We start from the raw sequence: 19,248 nt of genomic DNA, 5'->3' as shown, positions 1-19,248 counted from the left end.
TGAAACATGAACTGGACGGAACGCATTAATACTTGCCGCGTGGCGGAAGTTAGCGCGGTATGGGGGGAGGTGTGGGAAAAGTGTGGGGGGGGGGGTACCAAGAAATATTAGGGGGGAACACAACAATATTCACTTTTTCGCGGTGCTACTGATAGAAATAAATCGCTGAAATAACTAAAATCTATCAAATTAGTGAAAATTTTAACGATTTATTTCCATCAAGAGCATCGCAAAAAAAGAATGAATAATGTTGTGTAGTTGATATCCACTTCTTCAGAAGACTGTAGTGCACAAGGTATTTTGCGGTTACAGGAAAAAGGCACTCATGTCCTCTCTCAGGTTTCTCTCTGGTACGTGTATGTGCAGGTACACTAGAGGTTCCTTCCAGGGGCATGTTCAGATTCCCACCTGGGTGCTCCCCGAGTGGGTGTTATCTTGTTGTTTAACAAACGTTAAACAAGGATGAAATGACATCCGAGGAGCACTTTAATGGGAATCAAAACACGCCTCAACAAGCGACTCACAGTCAGTACGACACAATAATCATTTCATCCTTGTTTAACATTGGCGAACAACAAGAATGTAATGATACGCTGTGTCACACTGTGTCATTACACCATCTCTTGTTGGAAGATACCCTAGGTCGTCCTACGACAGCAGATAACGTGCCAATGCGAGTATCACCATTTTTAATTCGCCGCGTAAACGTTATGTATAATATATGTCACGTGGCCGATGTTTTCTCACAGTTTTGATCGCAGAAATTATTTGCAATTGTTAAAACACCGTTTGTTAAAAAACCAAAAGGTAAAAATTATTGAGGAGCCATTGTCCCTCCAATAAAATTATTGGGGGGGCAAAAAGTGGTCTGCCCCCCCGTAGTCGGCGCCTATGAGTACATGGTGAAATTATAGATCTATAACCATCTATAACATTCCACCATCATCCACCATGAGCGCAGTAGCCAATCATTCTCACTTTTCTGAAAAAGCAATAATGATTGACTTCTGCGCTAATTCCCGCCACTCGGCAAACGTTGCCCCGCGTTGCGTGCAGAAACCATAAACCCATCAACCCTAAAATTGGATTCCCAGATAAAAGTGTGAAATGTGTTCAAAGCAATTTTAGGTCCGTTTTTTATTGCTGCACTTTCTGAACTAGTACATACAGTGCAATAAGTTGAAGTGAAACAAATATTGTTCGTATTCATAGGCCCGTATTCATAGTCAGGCCTTATGTTTAAGGCTTTCTTAAATTTATCTTCAGATGCTCTACGAATTATTTCATTGGCCACTGAGCATCTAAAGATAAATTTAAGGAAGCCTTAAGTATAAGGTCTTACTATGAATACGGGCAATAGTCAGACCTTATACTTGAGGCTTCCTTAAATTTATCTTTAGATGCTCAGTGGCCAATGAAATAATTCGTAGAGCATCTGAAGATAAATTTAAGAAAGCCTTAAACATAAGGCCTGACTACGAATACGGGCTATACGTTTCCCAATGAATGAGAATGGATTGAAAGGATTCAGTTCTTCAAAAAAATTCATTCGCGAACGTTAAGTGAATCCTTTTCAATCTGAACATATTCTTATTCTTTTATAAAATATACAATCATCAGGCAGTTCTAAAATACGTTATCGTTGAAAAATATAACTGTAATTATTTAACTCGTTTAGTACTTCTCAATTCAAAATTTTAAATAGGAAGCGCAGTTTTTCTATCCAATCAAATTCAAGTATTGAAAAACTGCATTTCCTATTCAAAATTTTGAATTAAGAAGTACTAAAAAAAAATGAATTAAATAATTACAATTATGTTTTTCAATTCATGATAACGTATTTTAGAACTGCCTGATGATTGTATATAATTTTATAAAAGAATAAATGAATTTGGAATGAAAAGGATTCACTTAACGATTACTAACTGTAATTTCGCGAATGCATTTTTCTGAAGAAGTGAATCCGTTTCAATCCATCCTCGTTTACTGGGTTGTTTCACTTCAACTTATTGCCAGAGTGTAGCAATAAAAAAACAAACTTTTTGTTTAAAAGCTGATTCAGGGACGATCAGACCTGGAATTTCTGGAAAAATTAAAATTTTGCGGAACATATATGGAACATTTTCGGAATATGTAACGATATGTAAATGGAATTTTTACCGATATTTGAATGTTGCTTCTACACATTCCATAAATATTTCGGAAAATATTCCGGAATACTCTTGGAATATTTTTTGGGGATTTTAGGAATCTTTTATGAATATTTCAGGAATATTTAGTGCAATTTAGGATTAAGCTGAAAACGGCCGAATTTGATCGATGTCGATATAATAGCATAGACTTTTAAAATTCCAAATTAGAAATGTCGATAATAGTGATATCTTTCATTTATTATTTCTTACATTACTCTCTCGTTCTGTCTCACTCAACACATACATCTGTCCTTAGCATCGACTTGACCGCTGTCTGCAGTGCCCACTGGTGGTAGGCCGTTGCAGGCTGTAATAGAATACGTTTAGCTTCGTTTGTATCTTTGACTATATACCTCTGGACTGCTAACGGCAGCCATTACTGGAATCCAAGATCTCAGAGCCATCAGATCCGGAAGTTGGCCAAATCAACTAACTAGCTGCATTTCGAGTAAAAATCGATACAATCGGGACGCGTGTTGAGGTTATATATTTTATTTAAACTATTATAAAATATTCAATTAACATATATCAGAAAAGATCTGACTAAAATAATTTTATTTAAAGGGCAATAAAAAGTATACATATATATTAGCTTATAATTATATATATTATTTTCTTCAGATATATTTTATTTAGATTTGTCCTACCGTGTTTCTTTTCATGTATATTTTATTGTACTGTAATATGTACTTTATTTTATTATTAAATTTGGTACCTTTTTCGAATTGATTTTAAATCTGTATTTTTCCCGCATCACATTTAATTACTCCTACAGCTTTGTATCTGGTATTATTACATAATTTAGCAAAACAAGAACGAACCATTTTTTTATTTAGCAGTACTTCTGGATCACTTCAATTTTTTATTCGGAGTTATTCGTACCGATTCTTACTTAAAATGCAGCTAGTTAGTTCTTGATTTGGCCAACTTCCGGACCTGATGGCTCTGAGATCTTGGATACACGGTCCTCTCTTTCTATCTTATGGAAAAGGTAGGAAAAGTGGGGGTAACTATCAGTCCAGAGGTATATAGTCAAAGGTTTGTATTGTGAAATGTTAAAATGGCGTCTTCTCAGGACGCTTGGTATTTGTCGTTGCTCGGTCTGGCCGAGAATTTCCGTACGTCAAACCCGCCCAACATCAAATCGTGCATCCAGTGTTTACAAGCGGTTTTCCATTTCAAGCCGCCGCAACGCGTTGAGGCGCGCACTCATCTTCAGCTCGGCAACATCCTGCTTACGCACACGAAAAACATCGATTTGGCGCGATACCATCTAGATCAAGCGGTCAGTCTTTTACCTCTTTCTTATCTGTCACATCGAGATCGAGCAACTTCATCGTCCCTTTTTTCCTCACCTCGTCCCTCTCCCTCACCCACTATTTACACGCGTCTGCGTTTTTGTTCGTCCTAACCTCTCCGCGTGTAATGGCAACAAATAGCTGCAGCGAACTTCTTCGAGTGTCACTCTGATTTCGGGATGAAACTCCGATTTTTATTTCGCCTTTATCAGTAAAGTATCCATGCTTCGGAAAAGATTCTCGATCTCAACTGTTTTAGAGATATTGTGGTGAAGAGGAGTAACCCTTTCAGGCACGAAATTCGCTACATTTTTGTTACTATCAATAATAAACTGATGAAATTTGGTACATTAACATATGTCACGAAGAACGTCTTGCAATCACAGTTGCGCGCAGTCAAAGTTATTTTTTGATACGCTGTCTTCGTAGAAAGTAGGACGAGTGTCGTGTTAGGAAAAAAGAACACATATGGAGTGTTTAAATTTATTTATTTATATAGATATAAACTAACAAAAAACAAATATTTCTAATCATTCTATTTATAAATTTATGAATGAGCTAATTTTCGAATTTCTAACGTTTGAACCACGAATTGCATAATCTGATGTAAATTTTGAATGTCATGTTAATCATGATTCAAATTAATACTGATCGGAGTGTTGATGAAATTTATAATGATCCTTGGTTATTCTCTTTAGTGGCGGTTAAGTCAGAATATAAATACATTCGACGATGTGAAATTTGAAGCAGCCAGCATTGTCGCGGACCTGTATGAGCAACAACAACAGCAGCTGCAACCAAACTTGAGTAAACCAATTTTGAGGAAGGCAATAGAATTGTCTCAGCACAATGTCTACTGGCATTGCAGACTTATCTTTCAGCTTGCGGTAAGCTTAACAAGCTTAATTTTTTATTGTATCTTAATTATATAAATTATGTAAATTCACAAGAAATATTAGTCGGCACAAAGAACTACCATGACCAAATATGGTATTTTTTTCACTCAAATGTATCTAATTTTTTATAATAATAATCGTTAATGTGGCTCAATTAGAATAAATCAATAAATAAAAGAAGGGCAACGAGCCAATTATACTGTAAGATATTTAATAACGTACATATACAAACGTTTCGACACCGATCGGGTCATTTTCAATGTAAAACAACGAAACATTATTACATAAATTATCGGAAATTTTCGGTCACATTATAATGTCCAGTATGCGGTCCATATTTAAAATATCTTAAAGATGATCTCATCTCACTAATTCTTAAATTGTCTTAATGATGTAAGTTAGACGCTATGTTTTGTTGTTTTACATTGAAAATGACCCGATCGGTGTCGAAACGTTTGTATATGTACGATTATTAAATATCTTACAGTATAATTAGCTCGTTGCCCTTCTTTTATTTATTGACTAATTCTTTATGTTTTGAAGAAATAATGTATTCATATGTGTGTGTGATGATTTGTGGATTGCAGCAAATTCATGCCTCAGAGAAAGACTTTGTCGCAGCAAGTAGCTTACTTGCAGTAGGCGTTGATTATTCCCACATAAGTAACGCTGGTTATACCAGAGTTCTCTTTCTTTTAAGCCGATGTATGCTATTATTAATAGATAAGAAGTTCACTGAGGTTCATCCTCTTCTAAATTCAGCGAACCATCATATAGAAAATTGGCAAGGCAACTCGTATCAAAAGGAATATCTGAAAGTATACTTTTTAGTTCTTCAAGTATGTCATTATCTTATGGCTGGCCAGGTGAGAATAATCATAAGTATTATAATTTATAAAAAAAATATTGTATGGATATGCCATTCTATAATGGTAACATTATCTTTTTATACTATTAAAATAGGTAAAGAGCGTGAAACCCTGTTTGAAATCATTGCAACAAAGTATACAGACTATAATGTCACCTAGCTGGCCAACAGATGATGTGGTAGTCACAGGCTCTAATATTGGAGACATGTTTATATGGATGCCGAAAGACCACCTATACGTCTTGGTCTATTTAGTAACCGTTATGCATTCTATGCAAGCCGGATACATGGATAAAGCGCAGAAATATACAGACAAAGCGCTTAGTCAAATTGAAAAACTGAAAAGTAAGTATGCGTATTATTTTTTTAATTAATTAAAGTAGTTTATTCTTATGTTAGACTTCTGGCATGTGTTACACCTCTCTCATATGCTTGTGATGCGCACGCTGATTATTCAATTATCACGAGCATATGGGACCTACAGTTTTAATGCCGGTTCCGAACAGCGGATTTTTTGAGAGGTGTTTCTGTGGGCAAGGATACTCTCGGGAGGTTGCCGGCCTTTTCCGAGAGGAGACACGAGCGTAAATATTTTGATTCCTACTGGGATCGAACCCGGGATCTCTGACATGATAGAACCAGTGCGCTGTCTGTCATGCCACGCTCGCGCTCAAAGTAGTTTATTGTTTTTCAAAGTTACAATTCTCTTGTTTCTTTATTCACAAATTCTCCAATCAATCTCGAATAAACAGGATGAAAGTCTGAATCGACCGTTCTCTCACGGAGTTATGCGTCATCCTGCATAATACACTATTTTTTTTACATTTTTCATTGATATTTTGCAAAATCAAAGTCTTTATTGTTTTCTTTACAGTTATCGATAATAAACCTATCTTGTCTGTGTTTCAATTAATGCTCTTGGAGCATATAATCATGTGCCGGCTTGTAATGGGAAACAAGAGTGTAGCTCTTACGGAAATTTCTCAAGCTTGCCAACTCTGTAGACGGCAGCCTAGGTTACTTCAAGGTCATAGACCACAACTACATGTATTACTAGGTTTATACGCAATGTCTATGAATTGTATGGAAGCTGCAGAGGCTCAGTTCACTGCTGCACTCAGAGTAAGGAAATAAAATCGTTTTATTATAAATTATAATAAATATAATTATAATAAATAATTTAAGAAATTTTTTATACATGTTATTATATCTAATCTATTAGTTGTGTACACTTTTTCGAACATTTATCTTCTTTTTAGCTGAATTTTACATACAAATATAATGTTAAATCTATGAGGAATTTCTAACAATAACAGACATTAAAAATAAAGATTTATTTTACCTTTTTCAGACGTCACAAGAGAGAGAACTCTGGACATTCGCAAATTTGAACCTGGCGATAGTATATCTTAGATCAAAGAAAGAAGCCGAGCTGGGGGTATTATTAGAAAGGATAAATCCAGAATCTTTACCATCGCATTCTCATTCTTTGAGGGCAGCTGCATATTACGTACAAGGACTTCAAGCTTTCTTTGGTGCTAGATACAATGAGGCAAAGTAAGATTTTTTTTAAATACTTGTTTTCACATGGCCTAATAAATATTCTAAATGGGAATGAAACTTGTAAGTTTAATTTCCCGAAAAATAAGAAGAGAAAAAGATAATACTTTGATTCTCAGTTAGCGACGTTAAAAAATTTCAGTATAGAAACAATTTGAATATATCGATGTATAAATGTGCCAATATTTTCAGACGATATCTTAGAGAAACCTTAAAAATGGCAAATTCGGAAGACTTGAACAGACTCACTTCTTGTAGTCTTGTGCTTTTGGGACATATATTTCTTTCGTTAGGAAATAGTAGAGAATCAATGAATATGGTCACACCTGCGATGCAATTAGCTTCTAAAATACCTGATGTACATGTACAACTGTGGGCTACTGCCATTTTAAAAGGTATATGCAGATACATTGAAAAGTAAGTAGTAATTTTTTGATTAGCTGTAAACCGTATAATTGAAATATTACAGATTTATATAGGCTTTGTGGTGACCCTACTCATGAAGCCGAGGCGTATCAAATGCATTGTACATTCTCTCAAACCCTCTTGAAGGACCATTTTCAGAGTACTCAAATAAGTGAGCACTCGCTCATTCATTGGATAGATGGCCCGGTTCCTGCATTGCCAGCTAATCCACCACCATCTACATCGCAAGCAATTCTCTAATGGTGTAAAATATATTTAGGTGTGTCCACTTTACTTAAATTGTTCAGCATTGTCTGAAACCATGTATATTTGTACTAATTATCTATTGAGTTGTAAAATGAAATTGAGTTTAGCCTCACACATTCATTTTAAATATTAAAAGAATTATAATAACATTTCAGAAAATTGGATTTTATTCCAAACAAGGCGAAAAATAAGATTAATGGATATTTGATATATCCAAACTTTTTTAATACGTGAGATATATAAGAGTATGACTAGTTAATAGCAGAGAGCTTAATAGCAGTTTGCAATATTGTTTGAATCATTGAAATTGTACACGGCAGGGACTGACTACATATTTAGATCATTGATATTTTGTTTATTTGTTTATTGCATTAAATCGGTTTTTTTATGACAGAAAATCTAGATACTTATCATTATAATGCAGAACAGATATTATATGCGTTTTTTAGAATTGTATGAACCGTTCTGACGCACAATGCGTTTAAACAAGGTTTATATTGCATATATAGGAAATAGATGGAATTCAGAATAAAGATTTTTATTTTTGTTGGAAAATTTTGTTGAGTTTACTTTTCTTAAGTGGATTAAAAATAGCTTCAGAAATTTTTTTTTAACCAATTATTTATATTAAGATATTTTAATTTAAATTTGTAATTGCAATATTATTATACAATCTCTCCAATGACAAAAGCTTGTTTGGAAAAACAATTGATCTTCAAAATATAACTGTGTAAGTAAAGAAGATGGGGAACAAATATCAAAATTTAGATATTAAAAATTTTGTATATATACTGTGGATTATAATAAGAATAATGAAATTGAAATAACTAACTTTCAATCTGGTTCGATACATTATCAGTATATTCAATGATTTATCGAAATGATTTACTAGTTTTTTAAATATTTTTTTATGACTAAAGTAAACATTAATAATTTGGCTGTGGCGCAACAGATACACATGTTCATTAAGTGGTATATGTAATAAAAAAATGATAGGTATGAAACTTTGCAAGTCGGTTAAAAAGAGACAAATTCTTTACCTATTATATGTACAAGATTTCGGTATATATATATACATGTATTTTTATTAAGATGATATATGTATGTATTGTATGAGTATATAATAAAAAAATGTAATTGTTATATATTAATATTAGTTACAGTAACAAATAAACAAAGAAAGGGGCCTTAGAATGTGGTAACTTAAACAGCAAAAAACTTGTGTAAAATTCTTTATTTTGTTTAAATTATTCTAAACATATTTTCTACATTTTGTATATTTTTAGAAGTAAGAAAATATAAGTAAATAATAGAATAGTGAATAATAGTAATAAAACACAGGTTTATACAAATATTTAATTCTTTTCTCAACATAAAAGTACGAGTTTCATTTACTCTAGTATGTGTTTTGTGTATATATATGAATATAGAAATATGATATTGATATCTTATAGATATATATATTACTATATCTAATATATATATTATAGATATATATGTATTACTATATCTAATATATATATTACTGCACAGACTATTGATCTAATACGATTTTACGATTATTCTGATATTTATCTTTTAGAAAGGTAATTTTAAGAGAGGATAAATTGGTAATAGAGAAAAAAAAAGGGGACAATTATTGACAAGAAATTAATAAAAGTTAAACGATAAGAATCTTATTAATAAAAGTTTTCACACAATATTGCATCCACGTTTAATTGCATATCTTTTTTTATAATATATATTTTTAAAGATTGAGATTGTTTTCTTTATCATTGTGACACAATTATATGCAATAAAGTGCATGTATATATATTCACGATTGTATATGTTTAATAAAAATAAAAGTATTAAACATCTTTTATATATCTTCAAACTTTCATAAAATATTTTAGAATACATTTTTAATCAATTTTATATATATACGATCAACTGTGATATTTAATTCATTACAGCGATAACATAATGATGCAAATAAATTAGTTTCAGCTTTTTCTTTTTTAAATAAATATACATATAAAGTAAACAAGACTGATGTATGGTAATAAAAAAAAATTATTTTTATTGAAATGTGATTTATTGCGACATTTTTAAACGATATACAACTCCTCTATTGTTTAATTATCAATTATCTTACAATTTTTAAATAATTTATACATTTTTTTACTATAATGTCAGGTACATTACTTCCTGTACCAAACTTGTGTGGTTTGCATACGTTTAATCTTTTTCTGCAATTGAAGAACACCATACAATAGTGCTTCAGCTGTTGGGGGACAACCTGCGATGAAGATTTATATTATATAAATATGTATTATATATATATATATATACATACTTTTTTAAATAAGAATACAAATATAACTGCAAATTTACCAGGTACGTAAATGTCCACAGGTATTATCCTGTCGCAACCCCTAACCACTGAGTAGCTGTAATGATAATATCCACCTCCATTCGCGCAACTTCCCATGGAGATGACCCATCGGGGCTCAGGCATCTGATCATAGATTTTTCTCAAGGCAGGTGCCATTTTATTTGTCAAAGTGCCAGCGACTATGATAACATCTGACTGTCGTGGTGAGGCGCGGAATACTACGCCAAATCTGTCCATGTCGTATCTAGGCGCAGCGATGTGCATCATCTCCACGGCACAGCAGGCTAAACCAAAAGTCATTGGCCATATCGATCCTTTACGTCCCCAATTAAGTAAGTCATCCAGTCTGGCCAAGGCATACTCTGCCATGTTACTGGGACCTTGAAAAGGACTGTATGGCTCGACTTTCGATTTCTCTGGCAACTGAGTCTTTGCTTCTTGCACTGATGACTCCGTAGCCATGTCTTTAGTCTGAATCTTTAATGTAGCAGCAGTAGCAGGTCCTGATGCTGCTACATTGTTACGCACCAGGGACACCAGTCCCTGAGGGACGTTATCTATAAAAGAAAAAAATTAATAAAACATTAAATAATTGATACAAATAATTAAATATAATTAAATTTTTAATAAATATTATCTATATTATCTTAATTGCATTTAGAAGGTTATAATCGGTGTTCTAATCGGTCGAACGTTTCGATAAACTATATAACTATGCAAATAAATAAATGCGCATCGAGTTTTGTGATGTATATCAGAATGCAATACAATCTTATGCAATAGCGCAACGTTAAAGCAAAAAGCGAGCAAAAACTGAAGTTTGCTTCGAAACGGTATCGATCGTATCCGCGGTTCAGATGTACGCGGAATTTTATTTGAATATAGGATTATTTGCACATTATGAATAAAGTATGTCAGGATTGAGCATTGGGACAGTCGTTTAATGCAATTGATATAATTCCTGATAAAATAACTCACGTGTAACAGAACGAAACATTTTTGACCTCACGTCACGAACTTGCTGCTAAATGCTACATCGCAGATTATATAGGCGCATGCGCCAGTTGCCATTAAAACCCTCAGTTTAAATGGCTGCGTTCAGCAGATAAAGCAGCTTTGCACTGTTGTAAAATTCTTTAATACGATTGATCTTGTCCTTAATTCCTCACTGGATCTAAATAAATGTATAAACCAACCGTACTACAGAATTTTACAATATAGTTGCAAAGCTGGGCTGCGTTTAGAATCATCATTTGGGTCATCGACGAGATACTATTAAAGACCGTCGACCCTGGGTAAATTTTCGGCGGTATAAAAAGGGCTCCAAGAGCCCGGAAGTAATCGAAGAACGCTGACATTATCGACAATTGATATAAATTTACTATTATTAATATAAATATTTGACTGATACATTATTAAATTCATGATATTTTATTACATAACTGCTCTATAAATAAATATGCATATTTGTAAAGCTATAATATCCTATATATTGCCGAAAAATTACAATTTTTTTCTCTGCAGTTATTATCTCTGTTGATAATCGAACTTTGACGATAACACTGAAATCACAATTTTAAAGAAAATCGAGTATTATTGAGTTTTAAATGCACGTACACCGAAAAACACGTCTACTAAACTAATAAATCATAAAATTAGTACAATATTATCAGTTTTTTTACTCTTAATCACTTCAATATTAACAAGGACGCGAACTCCCATAAGGATGTCGGTCTTTAATAATATCTCGTCGATGTCTGGGTGCACCCAGACGTTGCTTTATCTATAGTCTGTTTTCTATGGCCGAACTGTGTACATTTTTGGAACTTGAAGTGAGAAAAGTATATGTTTGATATTGAAATGTCGAAAGCGAGAAAGGGAGTTCTAATGCAGTCTATTGCAGGAACAAAAACAAACCACTTGTTTAACATTCGTGAACAACAAGAATAAAACATCTGGATGCATCCGGACGGATTGAAAATGGAATTAATTATAGGTCAGTTCTTTAATTTCAACAGAACTAATTTTTGTATAATTTTTTTTCTTTTGATAAGATTGTTTGAATAATTTTCAATTACCATTATATAATTATCAGACGAAGTCCCTACAGCACAAAGTTGCACAAAAGTTGTAGCAACACTGCTGCAACATCGCATGTTGCAGCAATATCGTAGATTTTGCAGCGATATTGCTGCAAATTCTGTACTGTATGGGAAATATACATTGTGTGCTGTTACTTTTATTTTAGTACATACATACATACATTATCTCTGGAACAAATAGAAGAATGCGATTAGTATTTTGTAGAATATTTTTATTGGCTCAATTCTCTTGTTTTATACAAAACATCTAACAAACACAGATGCTTCCGGCTGAATTTATTCCGACCTGCCTTTACGAAAAGCGGCTAATCTATCAATTTTGCATCTAATGCACTTGTGTCTCGCAAATTCTCGAAGGAGTACGCTACGTACAACGCGATTATCGGTTTGCTCAACAGTGCTCAATGTGGATGCATCTAATGGTTAATAAATATACTAAGCTAACAATCGGTAAATGTAATAAAATGTTATGTATCTGTATTTATTTTGTATGTGTGTGTATGTATATATGTATTCGTGTGTGATACTCAACAACTCTGCGCTAAAGTTCAGCCGCGGACGGGGACATGAGGCTAGGCCATGGAAACCCATTTTACAATCTCTGCGTAACATTTTTCGCTATATACAAAAACGACCGCTAGATCCTTTAACTCTGTGTCTGGACGAAGAGCTTCGCGTGTACCATGCACTCTGATGGTCTTTGACTCATTATCTCATCGCCGGTGAGTTTCACGTGGCCGCGAACTCGTCCTGCATCCATATACAAGTCCGATTTTAGGGGACGAAGACACGAAACTTGAGAGGCGACGGCGACAACGCGGATGGTCTCGACAATGTGATATGCCTTCGTAGAGATCTATTTAGCAAAAAGTTTGTTTAATCCATTAATGCCTAAAATTTTATAGATTAATTAACAATTTATTACCGCAACAACAACAAAGTTTCCTCCTCCAAAAATTTTTTTTCGTTGAGTTTCACGCCGACTCGGCGGCTTGCTATTCAGCGAGAGTGTAACCGGATACATTACAATCTTCTCTGAGAGGATCTTCGTGATCTATATTCCAGTTGATTTTCGGTATATCTCTTTATTCCGCGACGAATCGTCGGGTCCGACTGCGTCATCAGGATTCCGTTACACGCGCGTTATGGAGCATAGCCGAGGATAATTCTGTTTCGGCGTAGAATACTGACGGCACGAACGGAACGTTTGGGGCTCAACGATCTACGACGTCGAGCGATCTAGGCTAGGAGAATGTGCAGAGCATCGAATCGAAGAGAAATTAGAATTATCGGAATGAATACGTTCGGTTTCGGAACTGCGCGTTAAAGCGTTTCGGAAATTAAATTTACAATAAGGATTTTACGTAACGTCATTGATTAATTTCAGCCGTCTAGTGCGTGTTCCGAGGATAATCTAGCTATAATAAAAATCTTTGCAAAAATTGAAGTTTAAGCAATTCTTAAAATTAATACGCGAATGTATAATAGTATACTTTCATGTATTTATTAGAAAATTAATAGAGTAAAGCTCTCCACCTCAAAAAATTATCGCATCAATTCTTTTTGAAATCAGTATCCTTTGTTTTTTTTGCCCATAAAAATTAATACTCTGCGATCTTCCGTGAAATCATTCCGCTACAAATTAGCGAAATTTTTATTTTTCCTTTTCTTCAAAGAAGGTAGTCATTATTAAAGCTTCATACTGTTAACCACGATGTCGTTCAAAACCGCGCAATTCGGTGTTTAAGGATTTTCAGTCCTTATCGCGGAACGTGGTCATTATTTGCATACACTAAAAAAAAAGAGTCTGCAATAGTTACCAAGTGTTGAATGAAATTATTTTTCTCAACATCTGGTAGCTATTAGCAGATTCCCTTTTCCGTGTAGAATCTTGGAAAGTGTGCCGCACTCCGTTCCGGAACCGAACCGAACTGGAGATCGCGGTTCGATGCCCTGGGTCTAGAGAGCGGTATCGGGAAGTAGTGTCTACGGAATGTCGTCTATAGGATCCTTGTGTCTGCGATGATTCGTAAATTGTGCGCCTTTTTCTCTCGTCCGGTAACGCGTACCTGCACGCGGCCGTCAGGATCTTTTTTTTTTCTCTCCGTCGCGATTCAAATATACGCGGAGAACGTGATCTCCTCACCGTCGCGTCGGTTGCGCAAATCCGCGTGTCGCGGTACGCGAACGGCTCTCTACGTAGCGTGGAAACAAAAGTGTGAGAAAGACGAGTCGTCAAGCGGCTAATGATTCGGCCGACGCATTTCCATGGCCGCGATGTCGTCCACGGAGATAAGCTTTTCTATGGGGATGCACGAGAGCTCGCCGCCGACGCACGATTGCGGCTGTTGCCACCTGGCCTCCCTTTCCGCTTCCTTGGCCTTAAGCTCGGCCTCCCGTGCGCGGCGTTCCTTCAGCTTTAACGAGAAGATCGCCACCGAGCGTGCCCGTTTCATCAGGCTTTGCTTCACGCGCGTCTTCTTCGCCTCCCGTTCCTCCTTCGTTGGCTGCTTCTCCTCTTCTTGACTCGAGATAGTCTTGCTGGAATCCGACAGCCCGCTCGAGTCTTTCTCCTTTTCGGCGAGATAGGACTGCCGCTCGCTCGCTCGATGATCGTGCGTTTCACGAGTTTCGCGGGTTTCGCGGGTTTCGCGGGTTTCCCGAGTTTCCCGGGTTTCCCGTTGATGATGATGCTGTTGCTGCTGCTGGTGGTATTGTTGCTTCTCCACCTTTTCGCGTTCCTTTTCCTTTTCGGGCGAAAAGCGGAACTTTTGGTTCCTATGAGCCGCCGCCCATGGCGGTGCCGATCTTTAAATAAGAAACTAATGTATTAGCACCGAAATATAGGTACTCTTTCAATTCTTTGGAGTGGAATCTTACACTAAAAAATGAAAATTGAACCAGTCTTGAAAAAGAGTGACTCAATTTAATTTTTAAGAGTGAGATTTCATTTTTCAGAATGCAATTCACTCTTAAAAGTTTTAATATTGCTGGAATGATCTGTGCTGTATAAAATATATTTTATTTCTTGTACCTGAGAAGATCGCTATCTGAGGAAGAAGCGAGTTCTTTGGAGACGATGCAATCGGTTGACCTATGCAAAGTTAATTCCTCCTCCCGTCCGCTCACTGCAGCGGCACCGCTAATTTCGGAATCACTCGATTTTCGTCCACCTGGCTCTAAGCCTAACCGACGTACCCAATCGACGCCGCCGTGTGGTCCGATGGTCAGATGATGGCTGTATTGATCGTTGGTACCAGACGCTTCCGGTTCGTTGCTTAACCACTCCCTTGAGCGTCTTCCTACTGAGAAACTTTTCGTTAATGCGACCATTTAGCCATTTATGCTTAATAAAGTTTTTCGCACGGTTTTCCATGCAGAATTTTTGCGATAGGCATTATGTAAGAAGATCATGATTAACACGTTGTCTGCCTAGCAATTTTATGTCTTACCTACAAACTTCTATCTATAACAATTTCACATTTTTCCAATAACTGAAGTGAGTAGTTTAGTTTTAAAAGTTTATATCTTGTACGTTACAGAATTTTCATTATTATACACTGAAAAAAAGATTGGCTGCTGCAGCAAATTAGATGGTAAAATATGGCATAGCATTTTTAATTGGCTGCAGCAACCAATTTTAGGTTGCGTTAATCTATCTGCAATGTCAACATAGGATTTCGATAGACTAACACAACCAAAAATTGACTGCTGCAGCCAATTAAAAATGCTATGCCATATTTTACCATCTAATTTGCTGCAGCAGCCAATCTTTTTTTTCAGTGTAGGTATATAATAATAAAATATTATGTAATATAATATAATTAAACACGAAAAATATTAAAAAATATTCGAAAGTTGTAAAAACAGCCAAATGTGAGCCAACACAAAGTCTTCGTGTTAAATCGTCATTAAAATCAATATATTCAAAATTCAATTACTGACGTTTCGATCCCATGGATTAATAGGCTTCTAACTAAATAGTTAGAATCAGGACATCGTTAATCTATTGCTCAGTATAAATTCATAACAAGCAAACTCGTTTGTGGTATCTCGTTGAATACTCAAACTTGGTTCTGATTATTTATGTCAACCCATATTATTGATTGCTTTTGCTGTACACTGAAGAGGATCCAATTCATGGGATCGAAACGTCTGTAATTAAATTTTGAATATATTGATCTTAATCACACGAAGACTTTGTGTTGGCTCACATTTGGCTGTTTTTACATCTTTCGATTTATTCTTTGGAGCCTGATACTATTATTCTTACTGAATTTAATCTTACTGAAAAAATATTGTTAATTAGCATACTTTTTATTTTACATTGTTATCTAATTATTTATCTGATAATAAACGATGCTCTGAAAATCATAAAATAAAAAGTAAAGAAATATTGAATTATTGAATTACACGATAACCTATTATACTTACGTCATTCAAAATTTTATATGGTATTAATTTTTATAAGCATTAAAAAAATTTTAATAACGTCGATCTGACCATGACAGGCAATGTGTTAATTATTATATGATTTAAGTTGCATAAATTTTTCTTATATAACATCGCAGTCCATGCGCGATTTTATGAATCAAACCTCGTTCGCCTCCGGGTATAGAACATCTCGGCGTGTTACGAATGTCCCGGGTGACGTTGGAATTACTCTCGGGTAGAAACGGGCTGGTCTCGCTACTGCTTCCGCCGCTACCGGGGGTTCCGGCCGTAGGTGGTGTTTCCGAGATTCTCGGCACCGACGCGGCACTCGGCGTCGTCGGGCCACTTGGCGTGTGGGTGGTGGTCGAAGTCCGGGTCGGAGTGTCCGCCCGACTGGACGCATAAGCGGCACGATCGGAAAGCATCTGCTCTTCGCTTTCTCCGTCTGCTGGACTCACCACGAATCTCCCTGAGTTCGAGCGAAATTAATAGATGGTAGGAAGAAGGATGCAATGCGACAGGCAAAGCGATTAACACTTTCGTGTTGCTAGAGCGGAGATCATTCGCGAACAGGATAGGCACTCTCTAAAACTCTTTAGAGTGAATCTCACTTTGAAAAGTGAAACATCACTCTTTAGAGTGAGATTTCACTCCGAGTAATTTAGAGAGCAGATAGTAAAAGCCACTGGATCAGGAAAGATAAAATTGGGGTATGAAGATATTTCAATTTTCACAGAGAAGTGATATACGGAAAGTTTTGTTGAAATATTTGAAAATTTGGCAAGCTACAGATCGGCAAATAATATTGTTAGATCATCAAAATAATTATGTAGGACAAACTGATTACTAGAATATCAAAACTTTTTACAGCATGTTCATCATTGAATTTTTTGTCTAATTATATTATATTTTAATGACTCAACACAATTATTTTCAGATTTGTATCTAACTAAATATTTTTAGATCTTTCAACAAAATCTTTCTATGTATAAAATAGCTTTGATGTGTTGGGTGATAGGTAGGTAGTGTACATTGATGAGCATCGGATAAAGATGAATTAAGTACCTATCACTGTTGTTGGTTGTTGTTCCGGTGACGGAGTCGAAGATAGCCTTCGAACTGCCTCGCGTCTTAAGAATTCCACTTTAGCCATTTCAGTGGCGACCCAATGAGGTATATCGGGAATCGCGCAAATAATCACAAATCGAATAGCGAACATGATGTGTTCCAATGCCACGATTAGTAAAATGGTTTGCGTTGCTGACATCTCCGGAAACATTCGTTGTACCTGCCCACTCAATCCGATTAGAGCGCAGTTTACCAAAATAGCGACCAAGCCCATTGCCTCCATGGCGTTCTATCAAAGTTCCAAAATTAATTATTGATCGAACTATATTTGTCTGCAATGTGTTTCCTAACTTCGTAGATGGATTTAGAACATGCAAAGATATAAGGAAAAATTCATTCTATTTATAACTTTAACTTCAATTTACGATTATTCTACATATATCTACATATATCGTTTAATCCCTTACAAGAATGTATATTATACATTAATAAATATAACAGTATTAATATTTTTTACGTTGGAAAAAAATCTTATAATTGAAAAAAACTATCGATAAACTGTATCGAACAACAAACATATCAGTATACAAAAGTATATCAATGAAAATATATGAATCATCTTATATCAGTTCTAAATCAAAGTGATTTTATAAATCTCTTTCTTTTTTAATAGTGTACTTGATAATCTTTCTTAAGCATTTCATTAAAAAAATTGACGATAAATTATTTTTGATTTGATAACTGCAATAATAACTTTTTAATAGAGACTTACAATATCATGAGAGCTTCCACTAGAGAGCCTAAAATAAATACTTTGAGCACTTGTAAAGGCAACTGATATAATTTAAATATAAATATAAGATTAAATCAGATATGATAAAATCAGATTAAACCAGATAAGGTAAAATCAGATATGATAAATATTTATTAAAATTCTTTTCTAACTATTTCGTTAGCTAAATTTATTCTCAAATTTACATTCGTGTATATTATGAACTTTCGAAAATCGTTCTTTACTTACTTGCCATGTACCGATATTCGAGACCCTACGCCCGAAAGGTCGTTGAAGCACGAAACATAGTTTGAACGCGTCGCCGCGTAATTCGAGCAAATTCCCAAGTAAAGCGGCCATCGCAGCTAATGGAAATGCGGATGAGAAGAGACAAACGTATCCCAGTTGTGATAACATTTCCAAATGCTCTGAAAACGCTCCGTCATACTGCAAATTGAAAATCATTATTTATTAAGCTTAGGCAATATATTTTCGTGATTATTATATATATTTTTTACAAGTCATTTGTTAGAAATTACAAAACGTATTCAGAGATATTCTTATTAAATTAATCTTATAAATTACATTATATAAAATGTATATTTCTTGGTACGAACTTTTATTCTGCTATACATAGAAAAAAAGTAATTTTATTATTTATTTTATATAAATATAAAGCATATTTAGACTGCATATTTATATATATTAATATCTATATAATGCTAAAAAGACAAGATTTGTTAATTCCATTGCATATATTGTTTAAATATATCGTTTATACAGAGTGTCCCATTTTAATGTCCCAATCCCAAATAACTTTTTTATTTTTGATCTTAGAAAAAAATAAAAAAATTTGGGGTGGGACATCAAAATGGGACACTCTGTGTACTATCAATATTTGGCAGTATATAATATATATACAGGGTGTTTCCAAATTAAATGGCAAAACTTCGGGAGCGTGTAGAGGAGTAAAAAACTAAGAAAAAAAGTCCTATAGACATATGCTCCT

The 19,248-nt window shown here is 34.8% G+C and overlaps 3 protein-coding genes across 8 annotated transcripts in view; 1 reads left to right on the top strand and 2 right to left on the bottom strand.

Annotated features, from left to right (window-relative positions):
• Positions 1-3,236: 3,236 nt before the first annotated feature.
• Mau2 (Mau2 sister chromatid cohesion factor) lies at positions 3,237-8,008 on the top strand. Of its 3 annotated transcripts, none has more exons than XM_018445854.1 (9): positions 3,237-3,477; positions 4,189-4,377; positions 4,974-5,252; positions 5,350-5,599; positions 6,129-6,376; positions 6,606-6,811; positions 7,007-7,209; positions 7,284-7,499; positions 7,881-8,008. In XM_018445854.1, exons 1-8 carry the CDS (start codon positions 3,253-3,255, stop codon positions 7,478-7,480), a joined length of 1,797 nt encoding a protein of 598 aa, XP_018301356.1. In that variant the 5' UTR covers positions 3,237-3,252; the 3' UTR covers positions 7,481-7,499; positions 7,881-8,008. The 3 variants fall into 3 exon arrangements, with proteins under 3 accessions (XP_018301356.1, XP_018301355.1, XP_018301354.1); XM_018445853.1 differs by having other exon boundaries at positions 7,642-8,008; XM_018445852.1 differs by having other exon boundaries at positions 7,284-8,008.
• Positions 8,009-9,605: 1,597 nt separating this feature from the next.
• Positions 9,606-10,931, bottom strand: LOC108721310 (NADH-quinone oxidoreductase subunit B 2). The gene is made up of 3 exons (XM_018445798.1): positions 10,842-10,931; positions 9,863-10,420; positions 9,606-9,767 (listed from the first exon to the last, which is right to left on the bottom strand). The coding sequence occupies exons 1-3, from the start codon at positions 10,858-10,860 to the stop codon at positions 9,670-9,672; spliced, it is 675 nt and encodes a 224-aa protein (XP_018301300.1). The 5' UTR covers positions 10,861-10,931; the 3' UTR covers positions 9,606-9,669.
• A 2,504-nt stretch (positions 10,932-13,435) lies between these two features.
• The window catches only part of wwk (anoctamin 8 white walker), a 23,179-nt gene continuing 17,366 nt past the window's right edge, over positions 13,436-19,248 (bottom strand). For 2 of the 4 annotated variants that reach the window (XM_018445819.1, XM_018445822.1), the window contains exons 12-16: positions 18,489-18,686; positions 17,465-17,756; positions 16,563-16,868; positions 15,000-15,270; positions 13,436-14,773 (exon numbers count right to left, since the gene is read on the bottom strand). In XM_018445819.1, the coding sequence (XP_018301321.1) occupies positions 14,209-14,773; positions 15,000-15,270; positions 16,563-16,868; positions 17,465-17,756; positions 18,489-18,686 (1,632 nt within the window). In that variant the 3' untranslated portion in view covers positions 13,436-14,208. The remainder of the gene's footprint in view (positions 14,774-14,999; positions 15,271-16,562; positions 16,869-17,464; positions 17,757-18,488; positions 18,687-19,248) is intronic. The other 2 variants (XM_018445820.1, XM_018445821.1) reach the window with 2 other exon arrangements.

Source organism: Mycetomoellerius zeteki, unplaced genomic scaffold (genome assembly GCF_001594055.1).
Source record: "Mycetomoellerius zeteki isolate Tzet28-1 unplaced genomic scaffold, Tzet1.0 scaffold167, whole genome shotgun sequence".
Classification (NCBI taxonomy): Eukaryota; Metazoa; Arthropoda; class Insecta; order Hymenoptera; family Formicidae; genus Mycetomoellerius; species Mycetomoellerius zeteki.
This window is presented reverse-complemented; position numbering and strand designations above follow the sequence as displayed.

Bases quoted from the DNA above. Each gene is read 5' to 3' on its own strand.
- Mau2 (XM_018445854.1), top strand. From the start codon at position 3,253: ATGGCGTCTTCTCAGGACGCTTGGTATTTGTCGTTGCTCGGTCTGGCC. The intron at 4,378-4,973 runs GTAAGCTTAACA...TGTGGATTGCAG, and splicing joins GACTTATCTTTCAGCTTGCG to CAAATTCATGCCTCAGAGAA. The intron at 6,812-7,006 runs GTAAGATTTTTT...CAATATTTTCAG, and splicing joins GCTAGATACAATGAGGCAAA to ACGATATCTTAGAGAAACCT.
- LOC108721310 (XM_018445798.1), bottom strand. The intron at 9,768-9,862 runs GTAAATTTGCAG...TCTTCATCGCAG, and splicing joins TGTGGACATTTACGTACCTG to GTTGTCCCCCAACAGCTGAA.